The following is a 20624-nucleotide window of genomic DNA, read 5'->3' as shown; positions in this document are numbered from 1 at the left end:
GGCTGGAAGTTTGTTATTTTATCAGCCCCAATGACCTTAGGAATCAGACTCAGGGCAGTGGCATTTAGCTGCTTGAGAAGTTTACCTGATCTGAAGAATTCTTGAACAGCTTCAATAATGTCATTTCCCAAGATATCCCAAGCTGCTCTGTAGAACTCACCAGTGAACCCGTCAGGACCTGGAGTTTTGTTTGTAGGCATAGAAAATGCTACATTCTTGATCTCCTCCGCAGAAACAGCTTCAACTAAAGCTTCAGCAAGATTAGCACTCAGTCTGTATGTAGTATACTCCCGAATCTGGTCTAAGTCTGTAGAGGTAAGAGCCTGAGGTTGTCCTCCTAATAGGTCCTCAAAGTAGGACACACAATGGAGTTTAATATCTTCTGGTTTGTGAAGCCTCTGTCCCTGCTCATTAACCAAATAGTGAATCTGGTTGGAGGCTCTGCGAGTGGCTACCATGCGGTGAAAGTAGGCAGTGTTAAGGTCACCGCACTCAAACCACTTGATTCTTGCCCTCTGAAAAAGAAATTTCTCCTCTGCAGTTGTGAGGGTCAACCACTTCTTGTAAGCCTGTTTCTCCTGGGCAGCTGCAATCAGCAAAGGATTATGTAGAAGGAGGACTTGACAGTGGGTTAAAGCCTCCTGTGCTTCACGAGTGCGGTTTTCCAGATCAGAAAAGTGCTCGCGATTAAGATCCCTTAATTCCCCTTTTAGAGCCTTCAGTTTCTTAGCTAGAGAATACTTTGCTGATCCCTGAATCTGAAGAGTATGCCAAAACGAAAGAAGTCTTGGAATAAAATCTTCATGATGCAGCAGGTAGTGGTTGATCATGAAATGCCTTCGACCCCTCTGCCTCTGTCCAAAATATATAATTGCTAGACTGTGGTCTGAAAAGTCTGGTTCAGCAAAGTGAGCGTAGGAGATGGAGAATTTGTCTAACCATTCATCATTTATGAGTACTCTGTCCAACTTTTTTGCTATGGGATTTTGATCTTGATTGTTCCACCAAGTGAACTTGTTCCCTCGGATAGTAAGATCCCGTAAACTCGCATAATGAAGACATTCTCGAAACTCTTCCATACCTTTTCGAATCCTAGTTCCTCCAGAAGAGTGTTCTGCTGGACTCAATGTTTGGTTGAAATCACCCATTACTGCCCAAGGTCTAGTGTTAATCAAGGTGTCCCTAGAGAGGGAACACATCTCCTCCCAAAGCTGTTGTCTCCTGTATCTACAGTTGACCGCATAGACAAAAGACACTACTATTTCTGAATCCTCATGAGGAAGAGAAACAATACAGGTCACCATTTGATTAGATTTGGAATGAATAGTAACTCTCACTGATTGATGCCACACAACCCAAATTCTGCCAAGCTCTGCAAACTCATAGTTAGTCTCTAACTGCCAACCCGCAAAAGTAGACTGAAAATACTTCTGAGACTTGTGCTGCCTAACACGCGTCTCAAGTAAACTACCAAAAACCGGCTTATACTGCCGTAGCCATTTTTTAAAACTTCTCCGCTTATACTATGATTAAAACCTCTAACGTTCCAACAAAAAATATCGACTTTTACCATTAACGGGATGATTTAGGTGGTGGACCCTTCCCTGCGGAAGCTTTCTTTCTGCGTTTCTCTTGCTTGGACATCACCTTGATGAAAAGTGCGTTGTCTTCCGGATTATTATCTTCTTCCGACGGGGTATCAGAAGAAGAGGATTCCTCTAATGGCTCAGAGTCTGAAGAGGAAGGAGCAGAAGAGGTGGTAACACTTTTGGGAGCCCGATTCTTGTTTGTGGGATTCATACTTGAGCTGTCAAGACCAATATCCAGTTCCAGGACACCACCTAGATGAGCGGGAGGTCCCTGTTTACAGCTCGACAGGTCGTTCGAATCCTTCTTAGCTTGCTCTTTACGCCTTCTAGAGGGATTTTTCCTCTTTGGTCGAGTTATAGATTCAGCAGGAAGATTAATGATCTTCTTCCTCCGGGGACAGTCTTCAGTAGGGTGGGTTGTTGAGTTGCAACGGGTACACAGAATAGGTGCTGTCGGACATCTTTTGATAGAATGACCCACTTCATGACAGAATTCACATGTGGGAGGGAGCCAAGGGCTTGACACCTCAATCCTACAAGTTTCTCCTGACTCAAATTGGACGTTGACCGCCTCTGGTAGTGGCTTAGTGATATCAACTATGGTGAATACCTTAGCAACTTCCAGGTCAGTGAGATTGAGCGTAGTAGGATGGCAGAAAACTGGGTGGCCTACCATTCCTGCAACATGTTCGAGGGCTTCCTCGGAGAAGAATTGAGGAGGGACTCCTCTAAGTTCAATCCAGACAGGAGCTTCAGTAAGCTCAGGCATAGTAGGAGAGAGACCAGGTTCCCAGTCAGCAACAAACATACTTTGGTCCTCAATGTGCCAAACCCTCTGAGATAACACCTTACGACGAGTTTCTTCACACGATATTCGGATAAGAACCGATTTAGGTCCTTGCTTGGAAATCGTGATATCCCGTTTTTTCCGGCTCCAAATACCGTTTAGAATGGCGTATAGAGCTCCTTTGGATGGGAGATTGCCGTGGAACTGCCCAATGATGAATTCCTTCTATCTATTCTGATTTCTCTTAATTACCTCATTAGGGATCTTAACACATAGCTCCCCTGTCTCCAAGGTAAAGGGGGTCCCTTTTCTTTCCATTTTACCTGACGATCCAACGAGCATTGCTTTCCAGTTGGCTAACGCTGGGCTAGCGGTGGTATCCTTGGCCGGAGCGAGCATAGGGTCCGAATTCTGAGTTCTTGAACCACTTGAGGTCGCAGGCTTACAGATCTGGCCGACTGAGAACCTTCCAAGATGGGGTCCTTAGTTGAAACTGGGGTTACCCCCCGATTAGCGGCCGGATCTACGATGGGGGCATGGGAAGAGGGAGGGGCGATATCAGGGGGAGGAGCGGAGGCAGGTTTTGGAGGGACGAGAGTTGAGGAAGTGGAAAAGGAGGATTTGCGAGGTGAGCGTTTTTTCTTGGTCATTAGGGGGGGTTGCCGCCGCCGAGATCGGCAACGGCGGCTTAGAAGGAAAGGGTTTTGGCAATCGCCTTTTCGAGAGAGAGAAAAAGGTATTGTTTTGTCTAAAGTTTTCAGTATGTGTTGTTTATTAAGGAATCTTTGATTTTGTAAGGAAGCTTATGTAATTGGAACTGAGTTATAGAAAAAACAAATATCACATTATCTAGCTTTATTAATCTCTATATGTTCTTTATCAAGGAATCTTTTGATATTTTTTTTTTGTCGTTGGGTAATTAGAGAATCTTGAATCTAATTGGAACTGAAATCAACAAGAAGCGAATTACACATTAGCTCGGACGCGACAGTTCTCTACCTCCTTTATTTTCGAAATTATGGGATCGATTTTTTTTTGTTTTTTTTTTGTTTGGTAAAAGGTTAAGATTTATACCAAATTTTTTGTTTTCTCAGTACAAAAATAAAAAGAGAAAGCTAGAAAGGGAAACGTATACAGCCAAAATAAGAAGTTAAAAGGGAGGAAAAAGAAACTGTAGCTCCAGGTAAGGAGAGCAGACGATCACGGATTGTACGATCCACCCTGGGTTGAACCACTAGAGGAGGAGACGAAACGTTGGTGAAGAGCCTAACATTCCTTTTGCGCCAAATAAGATAGCAGGTGACTTCAAGAACGAGTTTGATGATGGTCGCAGCGTTTGGGTGCGGATGTTGCACCACTTGAAGGATCCAGGTGGAGATAGAGCTTAAACCCGCATGAGGGGATGATATAATTCTGCCTGCAAACACACTCCAAACCTCCGAAGAGTAAGCGCATTGGAAGAAAAGATGATCATGACTTTCAATCCCATTAGAACAGAGCACACAACTTGGAGAGACATTGATCCCCCAATCAGTGGTGGAGGTAGAGAAGGATTAAGGGTGTCATATGACACCCATGAAATTATGAATTTTAGTTTAGCTTTTATTAAATTAATTAATTGGTAAATGTCTATGAAACCTGTTGACACCCTTCTAAAAATTTGTTGACATCCCTCAAATAAAAATAGAACTCTCGCTACCTCTTTCATGTCTCTTTTTCTATTAAGTTTTTATATAATTTTAAGATATTAACATATGATCATTGGACATTTTTGACAAACTATTGGGCTTAGCCTTTAACAAAATCTAAATCGATTGTATTTTTGTATCATTGTATGGATAAAATGCCTTCAAAAAAAAGCTGCCTAAACATAATTATAAGTTGATTAGAAAAAAATCCCTAAAGCATCACCATCTTTAGAATGTTTCCAAAATATGAGTGAAAGTAAAATTTATTTTCAGAAATTTTTTTGTAATACCACTTTTTAATATATATTTTTTTTAAAAATATATATTACGACACTCATGAATAATTTTTCTGGCTCCGCCACTGCCCCCAATTCCTTAGCCTGTCTTTGGTAGGCAGCCTTCCCAGAAAAGCAAGCCAGGTTATAAAAGAGTAATGCGGCACTGCTTCCTTAAACTATACTGTCTTACTCCACGGTACCACAGGAGAGTGAGACCTTAGTAGCTCCCAAGTTTCTTTGGAAGAGAACTTCTGAGCGAAAGACCCTGACAGCCTTTTCCAGGGGTACATATCAGCCCCTTTGTCATCGTTTGGTGGAGATATAGATGTGAGAGTTGCCATGAATGATTGCTCAGAATCAGATCTCGCAGCCGGCATCCGCCTTTCTCCATTTCTTACTGCCTCTAATACGATAGTGTTTCCCCTTATCCGCAGTTGTCTCGGTCCATTTCCTTCTATGAAGTCAGCCAATGGACCAAGCTCGCACCAGTTATCGTACCAGAAAGAAGCGCTACGTCCATTACCAATCTCACAACGCAAAAACTCCTTTAGTCGAGGCTTGATTTTTTTTTGTTTTTTAACACGAAGTGTGAGCATTTACAAACGTCGATAGGTTTATATAAACGTATGGGTATAAAATGTTTACGTTTGTGATGATGTATGTGTGTTACAATTCTTAGTTCGTCAGTGTTACAAATATCTAACCCCGAAAATAGCCTATAAATATAATTTCACTCTGCCAAATTACCCACTTAATTTACAATGCATTGTCCACCCGAATAAATACGTATAGACTGTATAGTATATGTGAATTATTTGAATATATATCGTAAATTTAAATAATCTCGTCTTATACACCTATATGTGATTACTGTGTTGGTGTTTGAATATCGCAAACAAAGTCTGGTCCCCAATGAGAGTCAGCCTAAAGTTCGTTCGAACTAGTTAATCCAGTTGACATGGTAATGGTTGTAGATGTGTTGACTCTGACTTGATTTGCGTAGACAAAAAATAATAATGTAAAAATTACAGTCGTTACAATCTCTTAATTCGTAAAGATGATAATAAACTATAAGCTAACAAACGAAATAAGAAGTAGGACTAGCGTTAACTTGTAAACCATATTTCACAAGCTTTTGTCTATTGTAAAACACCACCGTCTCTTCTTTTTATTATTGAACCGGCACTTTAGCAAGTGCTCAAGCCCTCATAACAAAAAGAAGATCAAAGCCTTTTATCTGTTATAATTAAAAAAAAATTTGGCTCAATTTGTTTACCCTAATAATTTATTATGTGCTTATATATTAAACGAAGAAGTACGCATCTTCTTTAAGTCGACCAAAAAAAGAGAAAGAAGCAATGATCGTCGTGTTGGTGTGTCCGTGACTCCGTGTGTGTGTTTTCAATTTTTCTGCTTCACATCTTCAGTACATCAGATTCTTCAAACCAAGTAAGTTTATTTGATACAAAACTAGATTTTGTTTTATAATAATTTTTTAAAAAAAAATTATATTTAGAAATAAAAATTCCAGTACATGGTTTTACTTTATGTTTACAATTTTTTTTCTAATTTTTTTCAGACAAAACAATGAATACTTTGAAAAACTACTATAAAAGAAAAGAACGATCTACACCTCAGAGTGAACTACCATCTACACCTCGCAATGAACCACCATCTCCACTTTGCAGTGAATCAGATGATATTGATTTACCTTGGGATCCTGCTGATCGAAAAAGAATAACAGATTATCATCCGAATCAAAGAGATGAGGTAATTCGAAAATACTTGATTCGAGGTCCTTGTCAACCTCGTCGGCATACTTATAAACAAACATTGATAGGAAATACATTGAGGCGATTTAACCCAGCTTGGTTTGATCAATATAGAAATTGGTTAGAGTACAGTGTGAAAAAAAAAAAGAAAAAGCTTTTTGTCTGTCTTGTTACTTGTTCAGAGATAATGCTGGTAAATGCGTAAAAAGTGATGCATTTACAGATGGATTCTGTAGGTGGAATGATTTCAAGAGTTTTTCAGGACATGTGGGAGGTGTTGATAGTTTTCACAACAATGCAGTTATAAAGTGTGAAAACTTGATGAAACAAGGTCAGTCTATTGAGCATGCTTTGCATAAACAAGACGATATTACAAAAAATGAGTATCGAATTCGGTTGAATGCTTCTGTTGATGCTTCAAGATACTTATTGCAAAAAGGATTATCTTTCCGTGGTCATGATGAATCAGAAAATTCTATCAATAGAGGAAACTTTGTGGAACTCTTGAAGTACACTGCTGATCAGAATGAAGTTGTGAGTAAGGTTATTTTAGATAATGCTCCTGGAAATAATCAGATGAAGTCTCCTAAGATTCAGAAAGATATTGTGCATTGTTTTGCAGAAGAGGTAGTCAAATATTTTATTGAAGAAATTAATCATAATGTTTTCGGTTTGCTGGTGGATGAATCTGCTGATGTTTCCGACAAAGAGCAAATGGCGGTAGTGTTTTGATTTGTTGATAAAGGTGGGATAGTCAAAGAGAGATTTATGAGTATCACACATGTGAGTGAGACTTCTGCAACTTCTTTGAAATTTTCTATTGATGATTTGTTTGCTAAATATGGACTGAGCATAAAAAGGGTGAGAGGACAAGGGTATGACGGAGCAAGTGACATGAAGGGCGAGTTCAATGGATTAAGATCATTAATTTAGAGGGAAAGCACATCAGCATATTATGTTCATTGCTTTGCTCAACAACTTCAATTAGTTGTTGTGGCAGTTGCAAAAAAACATTTTAATGTTGGCGACTTTTTTGATATGATTTCTCTGTTACTGAATGTAGTGGGAGCCTCATGCAAAAGGAAAGATATGATCCGAGAGAGTTACAGAAAAAAAATTATGGAAGAAATTAATAATGGTGAAATCAGTATAGGAACAAGAATCAAGAGATCTCTCTTCAAAGACCAGGGTATACTCGTTGGAATTCTCACTACAGAACTCTATTGCGGGTGATTCAGTTGTTTTCTTATATCATCAAGGTGCTTGAGTACATTGAGAATGAAGGCGCATATGACTTGAAAAGACGTCAAGCTCATGGTCTCCTTGATTACTTTCATAGCTTTGATTTTGTGTTTTATTTGCATATGATGATACATCTTTTAGGACTCACAGATACCTTGTCAGTGGCGCTGCAAAGAAGAGATCAAGATATTTTAAATGCTATGTCATTATTGAAATCAACTAAGAGACAACTCCAGTTGTTTAGAGATGGTGGGTGGAATTCTCTCATGACGAAAGTTTATTTGTTTTGTGAGAAACATGAGCTTGAAAAGGTTGAGATGGAGACAGATTTTGTAGACTCAAAAAGACGAAGTAAAAGACAGGAGTATCACATATGCATCATTACAAGGTCAATTGCTTATATTCTGTCTTGGATTTGCAGCTTCAAGAATTTAACGACCGCTTTAATGAGGTGAACACTGAGTTGCTTATTTGTGCTGCTTCTCTATCTCCCATCGATGCATTTACTGAGTTTGATCTCTCAAAATTGTTGAGGTTATCTGAGTTCTATCCAGATGACTTCAGTTCAGGGGAGCTCATTTCTCTTGAGCAAGAATTATGTATCTACATTGATAATGTTCGACATGATGAAAGATTTTCTAATTTGGAGAATCTTGGAGACCTTGCTAGAATATTGGTGGAAACACGAAAACATATGTCATATCCCTTGGTTTATAGGCTTTTGAAGTTGGTTTTGATTCTACATGTTGCTACTGCAACTGTTGAGAGATGTTTTTCAGCCATGAAGATCGTAAAGACATATCGACGTAATTAATCAGATTGGACATCAATTTTTGAATGATTGTTTAGTTTGTTTTATCGAGAAAGATGTATTCAAAACTATTACAAACGAAACTGTGATGACAAGATTTTAAAACATGAAAGATCGTAGGATGCTTTTACAATTTTTTTTAACACTGTAGGATTTTTTTATTTATATTAAAGATGATTTTTTTCTTTATGTTTTGACCTGGGTTAACAACATTTCTGGGTCGGCCACTGCCCCTCACGCTTAGGGAAACTTAAACGAGCTTACGAGGGTGCAAATAATACAATATTGATGGGCAAATCTCGACGTAATCTAACTTAATTAGCCCATATAAAGTCTTGTTTTCATTAATTACAACTGTCGAAATTAAAGTGTTAAAATTAGGAGATGAGAAGCTTAACCTCCCCAAGTGGTGAGTGTGTGTGACTGTGTTCTGTCTTTTGGCCATGCCTAAACCCTAACATGTATTGCTTGGTTTCGATTTCAATTTTTTTTTGTTTTTTTTCAAATTCTACAAACGGTAACACTTATTTAATGTAGCTCTTTTGAGATGGTGGATATTCTGACCTAATCATATAAGCTCGATCGGTAACAAAATCTCATTTGACGGAAACATTTATTTAATGTAGCTCTTTTGAGATGGTGGATGTTTGTACATTGGCATGGAGTTGTCAACTTATGTGATACATATATAGTCACATAGACTGGAACAGAAATATCGTAGGATAGATGGACGGTAAGTTTGTAAATCTTTTCGTCATATGATAAAATGGATTGCTATAATATCGCAACCCCATATGTCTTACTCGGTTGCGAACGTCATTGGCTGTGAGTACATTTTGTATGTAAACTATAAACAAAACTAGGATACAATGGACCTTGGTTACCTGATTATTTTATCTAATCTTTAATAATAAAAATTGATAGAAGATTATTGTATCAGTCAGTCGCCTTTTATTTCATCATGAAAATTATTGGCAGTGAAAATAAGATATATTTTTAAAAATATATATAAAATTTTATAGATAGAAAATTAATAAAATATATAGTAATTCCAGCTTTGTTACCATCTTTATACTAATATATACATTGCTGTATACAGCTCATGCATAAAAAGTTTTTCCAAAAGAGTTGCACATAGAGTCCACATATATTGTTAAACATATTAAGAAAAAAAGCTACTTAAAGATAAGATTATAAGAAAATCAAGAGATGTGGTGGTGAAAGGATAAAAAAATTAATTTAAAGATAAGCTTGGTAACGAGACCATTCATGCTCATTGGTAAAAATTTACTGTAATACTAATTAGTATTGATTTTCTCGTTTTTATACTATTAATTGTCAATTAACATTTTTAGCCAACATACACGTCGAATAACAACTCCTAAGATTACAGAATCACCCCCACATGTTGTAGTATTATAAATATGCCCAAGCATTTCCTCTATCACTCATCATCATCAACACTTCATCTTTCACTAATCATCCTTAGTCCTCTTAATCACTTCCAGCCTTCAAAATGAGAGCTGGAGTAATGGCTTTCTCAAACTGCCCTTCTTACAAGAAGTCCAACGAGAAATTCAATTTCAGTATCAGCAGGGAATTGCTTCTCAACCCAAACGATGTCTCAGTGGGAGAGATGATTGGAGAAGGAGGCTACTCCATCTTATACAAAGGATTGTATGTCCCATCTCTCTCTTACTTTAATTAAAAGTTATAACTTATTTCGTATGTTCTTTATAATGATTTTATAGGCTCAGAAACCGATTTCCCGTTGTTGTGAAGATAATGCAACCAAGTGACAAAAAGAAGTTTCAAAATGAAGTCCTGTTACTATCCAAGATGAGAGATGCCAACATTGTGAAGGTAAAAAATGAAAAAATTTATTAGTTATGTTGGTGTTTTATCATTATAATAGTGAGAAATTAAACATGGTTTTTGGTGATGGTATAGTTTGTTGGAGCTTGCATAGAGCCGCAACTGATGATAGTTATCGAACTCATGGAAGGCGGCACTCTTCAGAAGTTCATGTGGAGTTCTCAGCCGAAACCTCTTGATCTATACTGTATTATACTTGAATGTTGCTGGGCACATGATTCAGATGCAAGTCCTGAGTTCAAGGAAATTAGGCTCTTGTTGACAATCCTGTTAACAGTTTTGACCTCAGATGGTAGTATTGACACACCACATTTATCGGATGAGGAAGCTTATGACAGTGATATCGATGAGGATTCGGAGACCCCTCCTAAGGAGAAGAAGAAGAAAAAAGTACTGGTGAAGATGATGCGTCCTTTCGTTAAGATGTTTAGGGCTTGTTACAAGCCATGATCATGTTATTGTGTTTTCCATAAAAATAATAGAAAGGGGGTACTCTTCTTGACCTAAGTATTTAAACCCTCTCTTAGGCTTTTGTTTCTCCTTAGACTTGAATGAAAATAAAACTTTTTTCAAGAGCGTTTCTTGATCTTATCTCATCCTTTCTCTAGTTCAATCCGGGATTGTTCTAAGGAAGAACCCAAACAACCTCAAACCGGGTTTGCCATTGTTAGCGACCGTATCAAGAGGAGAGCCAAATCTCTTGTGTCGTCATTCAATCCATTTTCTTCTCCATCGTTCTATCTCTTATCGCTTCCACCATCGCATCTTACCATAACCACACTTAGCCATTTTCGCATCCGTTCGTTCGTATCGCATCCGTCCGACCGATAGAGGCTTCATGACCGTTCTATCAAACGGCTCGTTGGAATCTCGTCAAACTTCATTTCTCTCATTTGAATCTACCCTAGATTCAAAACCTCAAGCCTTGTCCGAGGAAAGTTCCGCGCCTTTCGTTGTGTCCGAAGACGCTCCCTCCGACTGTTCCGCATCGGCGACCATCGGTCACATCAGCTTGGCACCAAAGCTTCAAAAGCTCCTACGAGGTTTTTTCGTTCTAAAACTCTTCCCTTTTGTTAAAAATTTCGATCTTTAGGTTGTTTGATAGTCTAGTATGCATCATCTTGTCTCGCGTGTTCCGTTTTGTCATTTGGTTTAATTTGGTGCATGTTTGGTGTTGTTAATTGTTTGTCTAGGTTGTTTAGCGTTTGTTCTGTTCATCCTTGTGTTCATATTTGTTCTTGCATGAACACTTTTAGATCGATAAAGTTAGGATTGCATTTTGTTTCCGCGTTTTTGTTCTTGACCATAAAGCATTTCTTCTCGTGTAGTACTTTTGCTTTTGCTTTTTGTTTTGGTCATAGGTTTAAATTGTGTGAGCTGTCCTCAATCATTGGTGACGAAATAAAATCTATTGTGTGGTCCTATTGAACGTTTGGTTCTCACGCGTTTGTGTTATTTTTGCTTTTGTCTTGCGAGGTTTAAATTCAAACCCAAGCCGCGTAGAGAAGCTACACGTCACCATAGACCGTACGGACGATGGCCGAAGAACCACCTCCAGCACCACCCGAGATAGGAGTCACCCTCGCCGCGTTACGAACCGGCATAGAACAACTTGCGGAGCATTTAACAAGAATCGAACTGTTAAACCCTCCCCGAGAAGATCCTTTGCCCGCAAGGTGACCACGAAAAGAGCCGGCGAGCGACCAGTCCAATGAGGACTTTGAACCGCGGCCTAGACGACGTCAGCGACATGACGATCCGTACGAAGAAGCCCCAAGGCACCACGAACCAGCTCATAAAATGATCGCACTGACGTTCGCTGGTAAATCCGACCCGGAAGCTTACCTCCATTGAGAAAGCCGCATGGAGCATCTATACTCGTGTCACGCCTACCCGGAGCTGCGCAAGGTTCAATACGCCGTAGCTCAGTTCACCAATCACGCTCTCACCTGGTGGGATCACCTCGAATCTGAGCAGCGCCGCAACCGAGAACGACCTATCACCGTTTGGGAAGTCCTCAAGGTCGAGATGCGACGGCGCTAGCTGCCTCTGTTCTACCACCGTGAGCTCCAGAAGAAGTTCCGGAGGCTAACTCACGGCGCACGCCCCGTTGAAGAGTATTTCGAGGAGTTTGAGCACTTGCGCAACCGATTTCAAGTCAACGACTCCGAAGAGTCACTCATGGCTCAGTTCTTGGACGGGTTACAAGAGCGCATTGCGCACAAGGTTGAGCGCCTGCCCTATCAAATCTTTGAAGAATTGTTGCATCTCTCGGTGCAGATTGAAAGTCAAATCAAGAAGAAGAACGCCTCCGCGACTCGCACCAGAACGCAAGGAGCTCTAACTTGGTCTCCCAACGCGTCGCCATCAAACCGGCTCCAAGAGAGGCCGAAGCCGACCAATGCTGACACACGGTTCAAACCAAAAGAGCCGGCCACCAATGAGCGCCAAGACCCACGACGCAACACTACCGACGTCCAGAGCCGCGACATTATTTGTTTCAAGTGTCAAGGGAGAGGCCATTGCGCTCACGAGTGCCCGAACGCACACACAATGATCCTTACTGAAGCCGGCGAGTTCGAGTCCGACGATGAAGCGACCGAGGAGAATGTTCGAGGAGAGGCTGAACTGGAAGAAGCCGTAGCTGAGCCTGACGTCGGAGAGCTTCTGATGATTCACCGCATCCTCAATAGAAGTGTGGCGACCGCCAACGACGCAAGCCAGCGCGATAACATCTTCCACAATCGGTGCATTGTAAGTGGGAAGATTTGCGGCTTGATTATAGACGGTGGATCTTACACCAATGTTGCAAGCTCCAGTCTAGTCAAGAAACTTTCTCTTGAGACCACAAATCACCCTCGTACCTATCATTTAAAATGGTTGAATGACAAGACCGTGATCCATGTAAAGGAACAGGTCAAGGTCTCGTTTAGTATCGGTCCGTATAAGGACCAAGTCCTATGCGACGTGGTGCCTATGCAAGCTACCCACCTCTTATTGGGGAGACCATGGCAATTTGATAAGCAAACCACGCATTGCGGCCACACAAATCAATATTTCTTCGTTCATGACAACAAATGTATTTGCTTGAAACCCTTGAGCCCCACGCAAGTTCATGAAATGCAAAGTAGGTTGTCAAAAGACTCGGACGATAAAAAGAACTTTTTAGTTCAATATGGTGATGTTAGGAAGTCCATTAGGGACTCTGGCCAAGTGTTATTGATGGTCTTTCGAGATTTATTGCTTAGAGGCCTTGAAGGATCGATAGACGCCCTACCGGAGGTGATTTGCGACGTCCTTAGACGCTTCGCCGACGTGTTCCCCGAAGAGCTTCCTGAAGGCCTACCATCGGTCAGAGGCATTGAGCACCAAATTGATCTCGTTCCAGGCGCACAGCTTCCTAACCGGCCAGCCTACCGAGTCAACCCCGAGGAGGCGAAGGAGCTCGAGCGCCAAGTAGCGGAGCTTATGTCACAAGGATACGTCTGGGAGAGTTTGAGCCCATGCGCCGTACCAGTCTTGCTCGTGTCTAAGAATGATGGATCGTGGCGCATGTGTGTTGACTGCCGAGCCGTCAACAATATCATCGTCAACTATAGGCATCCCATACCGCGCCTTGATGATATGCTCGACGAACTAAGTGGCGCCAACGTCTTCTCAAAGATCAACTTGAAGAGTGGCTACCATCAAGTTCGCATGAAGGAGGGCGATGAATGGAAGACAGCCTTCAAAACGAAACAAGGTTTGTACGAATGGTTGGTAATGCCATTCGGTCTTTCTAACGCTCCTTCTACATTTATGCGACTCATGAACCATGTTTTAAGGCTGTTTATCAATTAAGTTTGTAATGTTTTACTTTGATGACATCCTCATGTATAGTTCTAGTCTGTCCGATCATGTTAAACATTTAGAATCAGTCTTGTTTACTCTCCGCGAAGAGCAACTGTATGCCAACTTGAAAAAGTGCATCTTTGCTGCTGATGAATTAGTCTTTCTAGGCTTTGTTGTGAGTTCGCAGGGTCTCAAGGTTGATGGAGAGAAGATACGCACGATAGAGGAGTGGCCCACGCCAACAAGCATCACGTAAGTTCGATCGTTCCACGGTCTCGCAAGTTTTTACCGGAGGTTCATGAAGGACTTCAGTACGATCGCGCGCCTCTCACCGCCGTGATCAAGAAGAATCAAGAGTTTAAGTGGGGAGAAGAGCAAGACCGTGCGTTCACCGAGCTCAAGAGACGCCTCACGCAAGCCCCTTTGCTCACCTTGTCTGACTTCAACAAAGCATTTGAGGTCGAGTGCGATGCTTCGGGAGTTGGGATCGGAGCAGTTCTTACTCAAGGAGGCCGGCCCGTGGCGTATTTCAGTGAGAAGCTTAGTGGTGCAGCGCTCAATTACCCGACTTATGACAAGGAACTATACGCCCTCGTCCGCGTAATGGAGGTTTGGCAACATTACTTGTTGGCGAGAGAGTTTGTGATTCACACCGATCACGAAACGTTGAAGCATCTTCGCGGCCAAACCAACTTGAAGAGAAGACACGCAAAGTGGTTGGAGTTCGTAGAGTCATTCCCTTACGTCATCAAGTACAAGAAGGGGAAAGAAAACGTGGTGGCTGATGCTTTGTCAAGGAGGCACGCTCTCATCACCACCATGGACGCTCGTGTGTTGGGTTTCAAAAGCATCAAGGATGCACACGCTGGAGACGCTGAGTTTGGTGACTGTTTCCAGAATCATGGGAAGGGAATCTACACCAAATTCTATCTTCATGAAGGGTTTCTGTTCAGAGGGCGATGGTTGTGTATACCGAATGGTTCTATCCGAGAGTTGCTTGTGCGAGAAGCCCACAGTGGAGGTTTATCAGGTCATTTATGCATCACTAAGACATTGGTCGTGCTTCGAGAGCATTTCTACTGGCCAAAGATGCGCAGTATGGTGGAGAAGCACTGCGGTCGTTGCATCGTGTGTCGCGCCTCCAAATCAACAACACATCCTCACGGCCTCTACATGTATTGCCGGTGTCCTCAGCGCCCTGGACTGATTTGTCAATGGATTTCATCCTCGGCCTACCTCTCTTGGCGCATAAGGATAGCATAATAGTTGTTGTGGACAGGTTCTCGAAGATGGCGCACTTCATACCGTGCAACAAAAGCAATGACGCTGTGCAATTGGCGAACTTGTTTTTCAGTCAAGTGATCAGGCTACACGGCATGCCCCGCACCATTATATCCGACCGAGATCCCAAGTTTCTTGGTCAATTCTGGCGCGCCATATGGAGGAAACTCGGAACAAAGGTCCTCTACTCCACCGCCGCACACCCACAAACCAACGGCCAAACGGAGGTTGTCAACCGATCAATAGGCGCCTTGCTCAGAACGGCGATCGCTAGCAACAAGGGTTCCTGGCTCGAATGCATTCCCATCATAGAGTTCGCCTACAACCAAGCCGTGCACTCGTCTACGAAGAAGTCTCCTTTTGAAGTCGCCTATGGGTTCAAGCCTCTTACACCATTGGACCTTCTTCCTCTACCACCAAACGAGACCGAGAACCAAGACGGAGCCGCAAGAGCAGAGCTAGTCAAGAATCTACACGAGGAGGTTCGGGCCAACATCGAGAGGAGAAACGAGCAGTACGCACGCTTCTTAAACCGAGGACGCAAACCGATGTTGTTCAAGCCTGGCGTCTGGGTGTGGCTTCACTTAAGACCAGAACGGTTCTAGCAGAAGCGCAAGGATAAACTCAGCCCCCAAGGAGACGGACCATTCAGGATAGTTGAAAAGATCAATGATAATGCCTACCGACTCGAGCTTCCAGGTGAGTATACCACATCAACTTCTTTCAATGTCACTGACCTCGTTCCATTTGATGTAGGTGAAGATGGAGATGTTTTGGGGACAAAACCTTTTCAAGAGGGAGGGAATGATGTGATCGCAGGACTGGAGCTCGACCAAGATGACCAAGACACGCTGGACGCAACCGTGACGCCTGACCAAGACGCATCGAACGCGGCCAAGACGCCTACTTCGGACGCGGCCAAGGCACCAACGATCCTCCCGGGAGCCACAACACGATCAAGTAGCTCAACAAAGGCGGCCAAGCAACGGATCAATCTCTTCGTCCGATCATTCGTCCAGCGCCAACCGCCCCATGAAGACCTCGAAGGTTCAATTCGTTTGGTCTTCACTCTTACCCAAGAGTGAAGACATCAAAGTCACTTAAGCAAGGATGTGTACTCTTTTCTCTTACTCCGGGTTTTTCCCATTGGGTTTATCGGAGAAGGTTTTAACGAGGCATTGAGCTTGGTGCACAACGCCCTAAGGCTAATTCGATTCTCGCGTCAAGGCCAAGACGGTTATCCTCCTTCCTCTTATCTTTTGGTTTAAATTGAACATTGGAATATTCCTTTTGGACCGTTGAGAGTTTTATGTTGAAAGTCTTAGAGGTGACGTGTTCCATTTACAAGGAGAACATGTCTAAGGACAAGTGTGCGGATCAATATGAATCCGCGTGTCCCTAAGCCCTCTCTTGACCTAAGTATTTAAACCCTCGCTTAGGCCTTTGTTTCTCCTTAGACTTGAATGAAAATAAAACTTTTCTCAAGAGCGATTCTTGATCTTGTCTCATCCTTTCTCTAGTTCAATCCGGGATTGTTCTAAGGAAGAACCCTAACAACCTCAAACCAGGTTTTCTGTTGTTAGCGACTGTATCAAGAGGAGAGCCAAACCTCTTGTGTCGTCATTCAATCCATTTTCTTCTCCATCGTTCTATCTCTTATCGCTTCCACCATCGCATCTTACCATAACCACACTTAGCCGTTTTTGCATCCGTTCGTTCGTATCGCATCCGTCCGACCGATAGAGGCTTCACGACCGTTCTCTCAAATGGCTCGTTGGAATCTCGTCAAACTTTGTTTCTCTCGTTTGAATCTACCCTAGATTCAAAACCTCAAGCCTTGTCTGAGGAAAGTTCCGCGCCTTTCTTTCTGTCCAAAGATGCTCCCTCCGACCGTTCCGCATCCGCGACCATCGGTCACATCGATAGTGGTCACCATATATAAGCTGAATAAATCACAAGTTGATATTGGTACAATTTAACATTTTTCATTAGAATTAGTAACCTAATAGTAAATAACAAAATATTGTTCAAGGTACTCAATTGTCAACAAAGGAAGAAGCACACAATCCTTTGTTATATAGTGGAGTACCTTTTAACAATCCTTTGCGAAGATTTTATTTCAAAACATCTTTCCTCACTCCGTCAAAGGAAGAAACCATTCAAAGCGCCTTGTTATGTATTCTTTTTCTTATAAGATGGCTAAAATTACAACTCAACATTAGATTTTAATCCGTGGTACACCGTAGACATATAATTTTAATTATAATTTATATTTTATGTTGTATCTATTTGTTAAATATTGGATGTTTTGTAAATAAAGAAATAACTCAATTGTCCGGCTAATTATTTATATTATTTTTTAACTCACAATACACTTCATGAACATTAAATCATTAGGAAAAAAATTTTTTGTTTAGTGTTCGAGATTCTATTTTGATTTTTAATTATTATAACAAAAAATAAGGGATCTAAATTTATAATCAGTAATTTATACGCTGTGATTATGTCACATTTTTCCTAATGATTTAATTATTTTACACTATCTTAATTAAATCAACTTGATTTTATGTCAAATATTATAATATTAGTAGTGTTGATAAATAATTAAATGAAGATTTAACCCGTGTTACCACAAATTTAATAATATTTTATCAATTTAACATGTCCTCTTTATAACTAATCTACTATATAACCACATTATATAGTATTTTCGACTTTTTTAATTTTACATATTCGTAATAATTAAAATTTTTATTAAGTTTATATATGTTAATTATAATATTTAAATAAATGTCAATCGAAGTTTTTCTTATGTTAATAATCAAAACTCACAGGTTTTGGAAAACAGAATGGAATCAAATTGTTGTTTTCTTTGTTTGCAAAGGATTCACATATAGAACATCTTCAAAACACAACAGAATGTGTGATTAAATATATGATAGTTTCTATTTCCATATTGATTGCTTTATTTTTTAGTTGGAATAAAATGTAAAATATTTAGGAAACAAAATCTGGAGTAATGTTAATTTTAGAAAATATTTAGGGGTTAATATTGTAAATAAATTTTTAAATAAACAAAAGTAAAAAAGCATAACACAAAATGTACTTAAAAAATGTTAATATAAATTTATCACTGATGCAAATAATTTATAGATGATGGAATTTTTTTTCTTTTTTTTTTTACATAGGGTCAAAGACCAAGCTTTAGGAATATTGCGGAAATGTATCTATCCTAAGTATATCACTCAAATGTGCCGAACGAGCTAAAATCTCATAACACCCTTTCTATCAAAACAAATTCTCAAAACTCCCTCAATGGTAAAAGGACAATATTACCCTTAATGAAGATTGTTTTAGGTTAAATATAATTAAATAAGTAATTGTTCAACGAAAAACACAGTAGCTTAGTGGTTGTGAGCTCCATGCGCACGCGCGCGCGCCCAGGGTTCGAATCCCACTATGCGCGGTACAACTGGTACAACTAGGGTGCAACTGGTACAACTAGGAGATATATGGTACAACTATGCGAGGTGCAACTGGTACAACTATGGTGCAACTGGTACAACTAGGGGATATATGGTACAACTATGCAAGGTGCAACTAGGAGATATATGGTACAACTATTCTTTAAAAATTGTTAGAGGGGTAGTTTCGTCCTTCCTTTAAAAAAGGGGTAGTGAGATTAAGTGGGGGTAATGCAGAGATGAATTTCTGGTATAGGGACACTAGAGATGAATTCTCCTTTAAGGGGATTACTATTATCTTAACCTTTTTTTGTTGTACACCGAACTTTTATATTAAATCAAAAAATGTTTCCCTTATACAAACTTAAACATAGCTTCGCAACAGAGTCAGCCAGTGGTGGATCTAGGAATTATTTTTATCGGGGTCAAAACATAACTAAACTTTTTTTTATATAAATATAAAAACATCTTACAAAACTATTCTAAGAGTTTTAAAATCCGGAAATCTCTTTTTCACAGTTTCATTTGTAATAGATAAAAAATACATCTTTTTCGATAAAAAAAACTAAACAGTCATTCAAAAACTGATCTACAATCTGATTGCGTTGATGAGTTTTCACAATCTTCATCGCTAAAAAGCATCTCTCAACAGTTACAGTAGCAACAGACAAAATCAAAAACAACTTCAACAGTCCAAACACCAAAGAATGTGACATATATATATATATATTACTAAATATATGTATACTAAATTTTTACTAAACTAATATATGTATTACTAATTTTAAAAAAAATTAATGAGAAGTCAATTGACCCCACACCCTTGTACGTGGATCTGCCCTTGGAGTCAGCTAACACATTTGCTGCTCGTGGGATATAACGACAGGTAAAACTAAGAAAACTATCTGCTCCCAACAGGATATCCGATAATACACCATGAACTTCCAAAAGAATTGATCGAGAGTTGATAGTTCCAACTAATTGTAGACAATCCGATTCAAGATAAAAATGCTTGACTCCCATTCTGATCGCATCCTGAATTGCAGCTCTGCATGCAAGGCTTTCCGCCATTAGAGCTGAAGATACATTCTTACAAATAGCAGAATGTTGAGTGAGAACACCAGACGATAAGAAGGTTCTTGTCCAACCAAGCCCCGCAACTCTTAGCTCTGCCCTCCAAGCGGCATCTGAGGTACTAGCCATACTTACCCCCGGCACTCGAATGGGCTCTGGAGTAGTTCACTTTTGTCTGGGACATGAAGAAACTAGAGAGAGTTTCTGGAATGAAAACCACTCCTTGGCATCCGCAATAGCTTTTGTCATGGTCTCTTGTGCAATAAACAAGCGATCACTGAAGACACTTTGATTTCTTGATTTACAAAGATTCCATCAGACCCACGGTGCCAAAGGACCTGCACTGATCCCAACGGTGGGAGGCAAATTTGGAAATTTGCCAACTTCAGACCATTTCTTACGTTTTCCACCTGAATACAGGGAAGTACCTGCTTAAAAGGCGCAACTCGCCAAACATCTTGTACAAAAAGACATGTGAAAAGTAAATGCACAATAGATTCAGATTCTTTACACCGGGGACAGGCTACATCAGTGTTAACATGTCTTTCCGCGAGATTTTGCTTTGTGGGTAAAGCCCCCAGAAGAGCCTTCAAGAGGAAAAGCTTAATCTTAGGCGCTGTAACAACAGACCAGACCTCAGCAATCCAATCTACTACTCCTAGATGCTGTCCCGGCACCAAGCTTTAGGAATATCGCGGAAATGTCTCTATCCTAAGTATATCACTCAAATGGGATTACTATTATCTTAACCTTGAAACCAATATTAAGTAGTAGATTGTTTGATGTTGTGATTGGATGGTGCTTTAGAGTCGGTAGTTTTAAAAAATGAAGTCACAGCCCAAAAATTTTAAAAGAAATTATATTGGCTGTGAGAAACAAGTCTTTTTCTTACCATTTTTCTTGTTACAAATTGAATAGAAACTGAACTTCAT

General features: G+C 40.4%; 2 protein-coding genes and 2 pseudogenes across 4 annotated transcripts; 2 read left to right on the top strand and 2 right to left on the bottom strand.

The window, feature by feature from the left end:
• Positions 1–4518: 4518 nt before the first annotated feature.
• LOC147938885 (uncharacterized) lies at positions 4519–4938 on the bottom strand. Its single transcript, XM_087465800.1, has one exon. It carries the CDS (start codon positions 4936–4938, stop codon positions 4519–4521), a length of 420 nt encoding a protein of 139 aa, XP_087321926.1.
• A 991-nt stretch (positions 4939–5929) lies between these two features.
• On the top strand, positions 5930–8170 carry LOC147938884 (uncharacterized; annotated as a pseudogene).
• A 1421-nt stretch (positions 8171–9591) lies between these two features.
• Positions 9592–10615, top strand: LOC109126460 (putative wall-associated receptor kinase-like 16). 3 transcript variants are annotated; one of them, XM_087463639.1, is made up of 3 exons: positions 9592–9844; positions 9950–10030; positions 10118–10615. In XM_087463639.1, the coding sequence occupies exons 2-3, from the start codon at positions 9953–9955 to the stop codon at positions 10490–10492; spliced, it is 453 nt and encodes a 150-aa protein (XP_087319765.1). In that variant the 5' UTR covers positions 9592–9844; positions 9950–9952; the 3' UTR covers positions 10493–10615. The 3 variants fall into 3 exon arrangements, with proteins under 3 accessions (XP_087319765.1, XP_087319764.1, XP_019085562.2); XM_087463638.1 differs by having other exon boundaries at positions 9594–9844; positions 9925–10030; XM_019230017.2 differs by having other exon boundaries at positions 9599–9844; positions 9919–10030.
• Positions 10616–19191: 8576 nt separating this feature from the next.
• LOC147938883 (uncharacterized) lies at positions 19192–20624 on the bottom strand (annotated as a pseudogene).

Source organism: Camelina sativa, chromosome 9, assembly GCF_030686135.1.
Source record: "Camelina sativa cultivar CO46 ecotype springtype chromosome 9, ASM3068613v1".
Lineage (NCBI taxonomy): Eukaryota > Viridiplantae > Streptophyta > Magnoliopsida > Brassicales > Brassicaceae > Camelina > Camelina sativa.
Note: the sequence above shows the minus strand (reverse complement) of the source record. Positions and strands in the feature narration are given on the sequence as shown.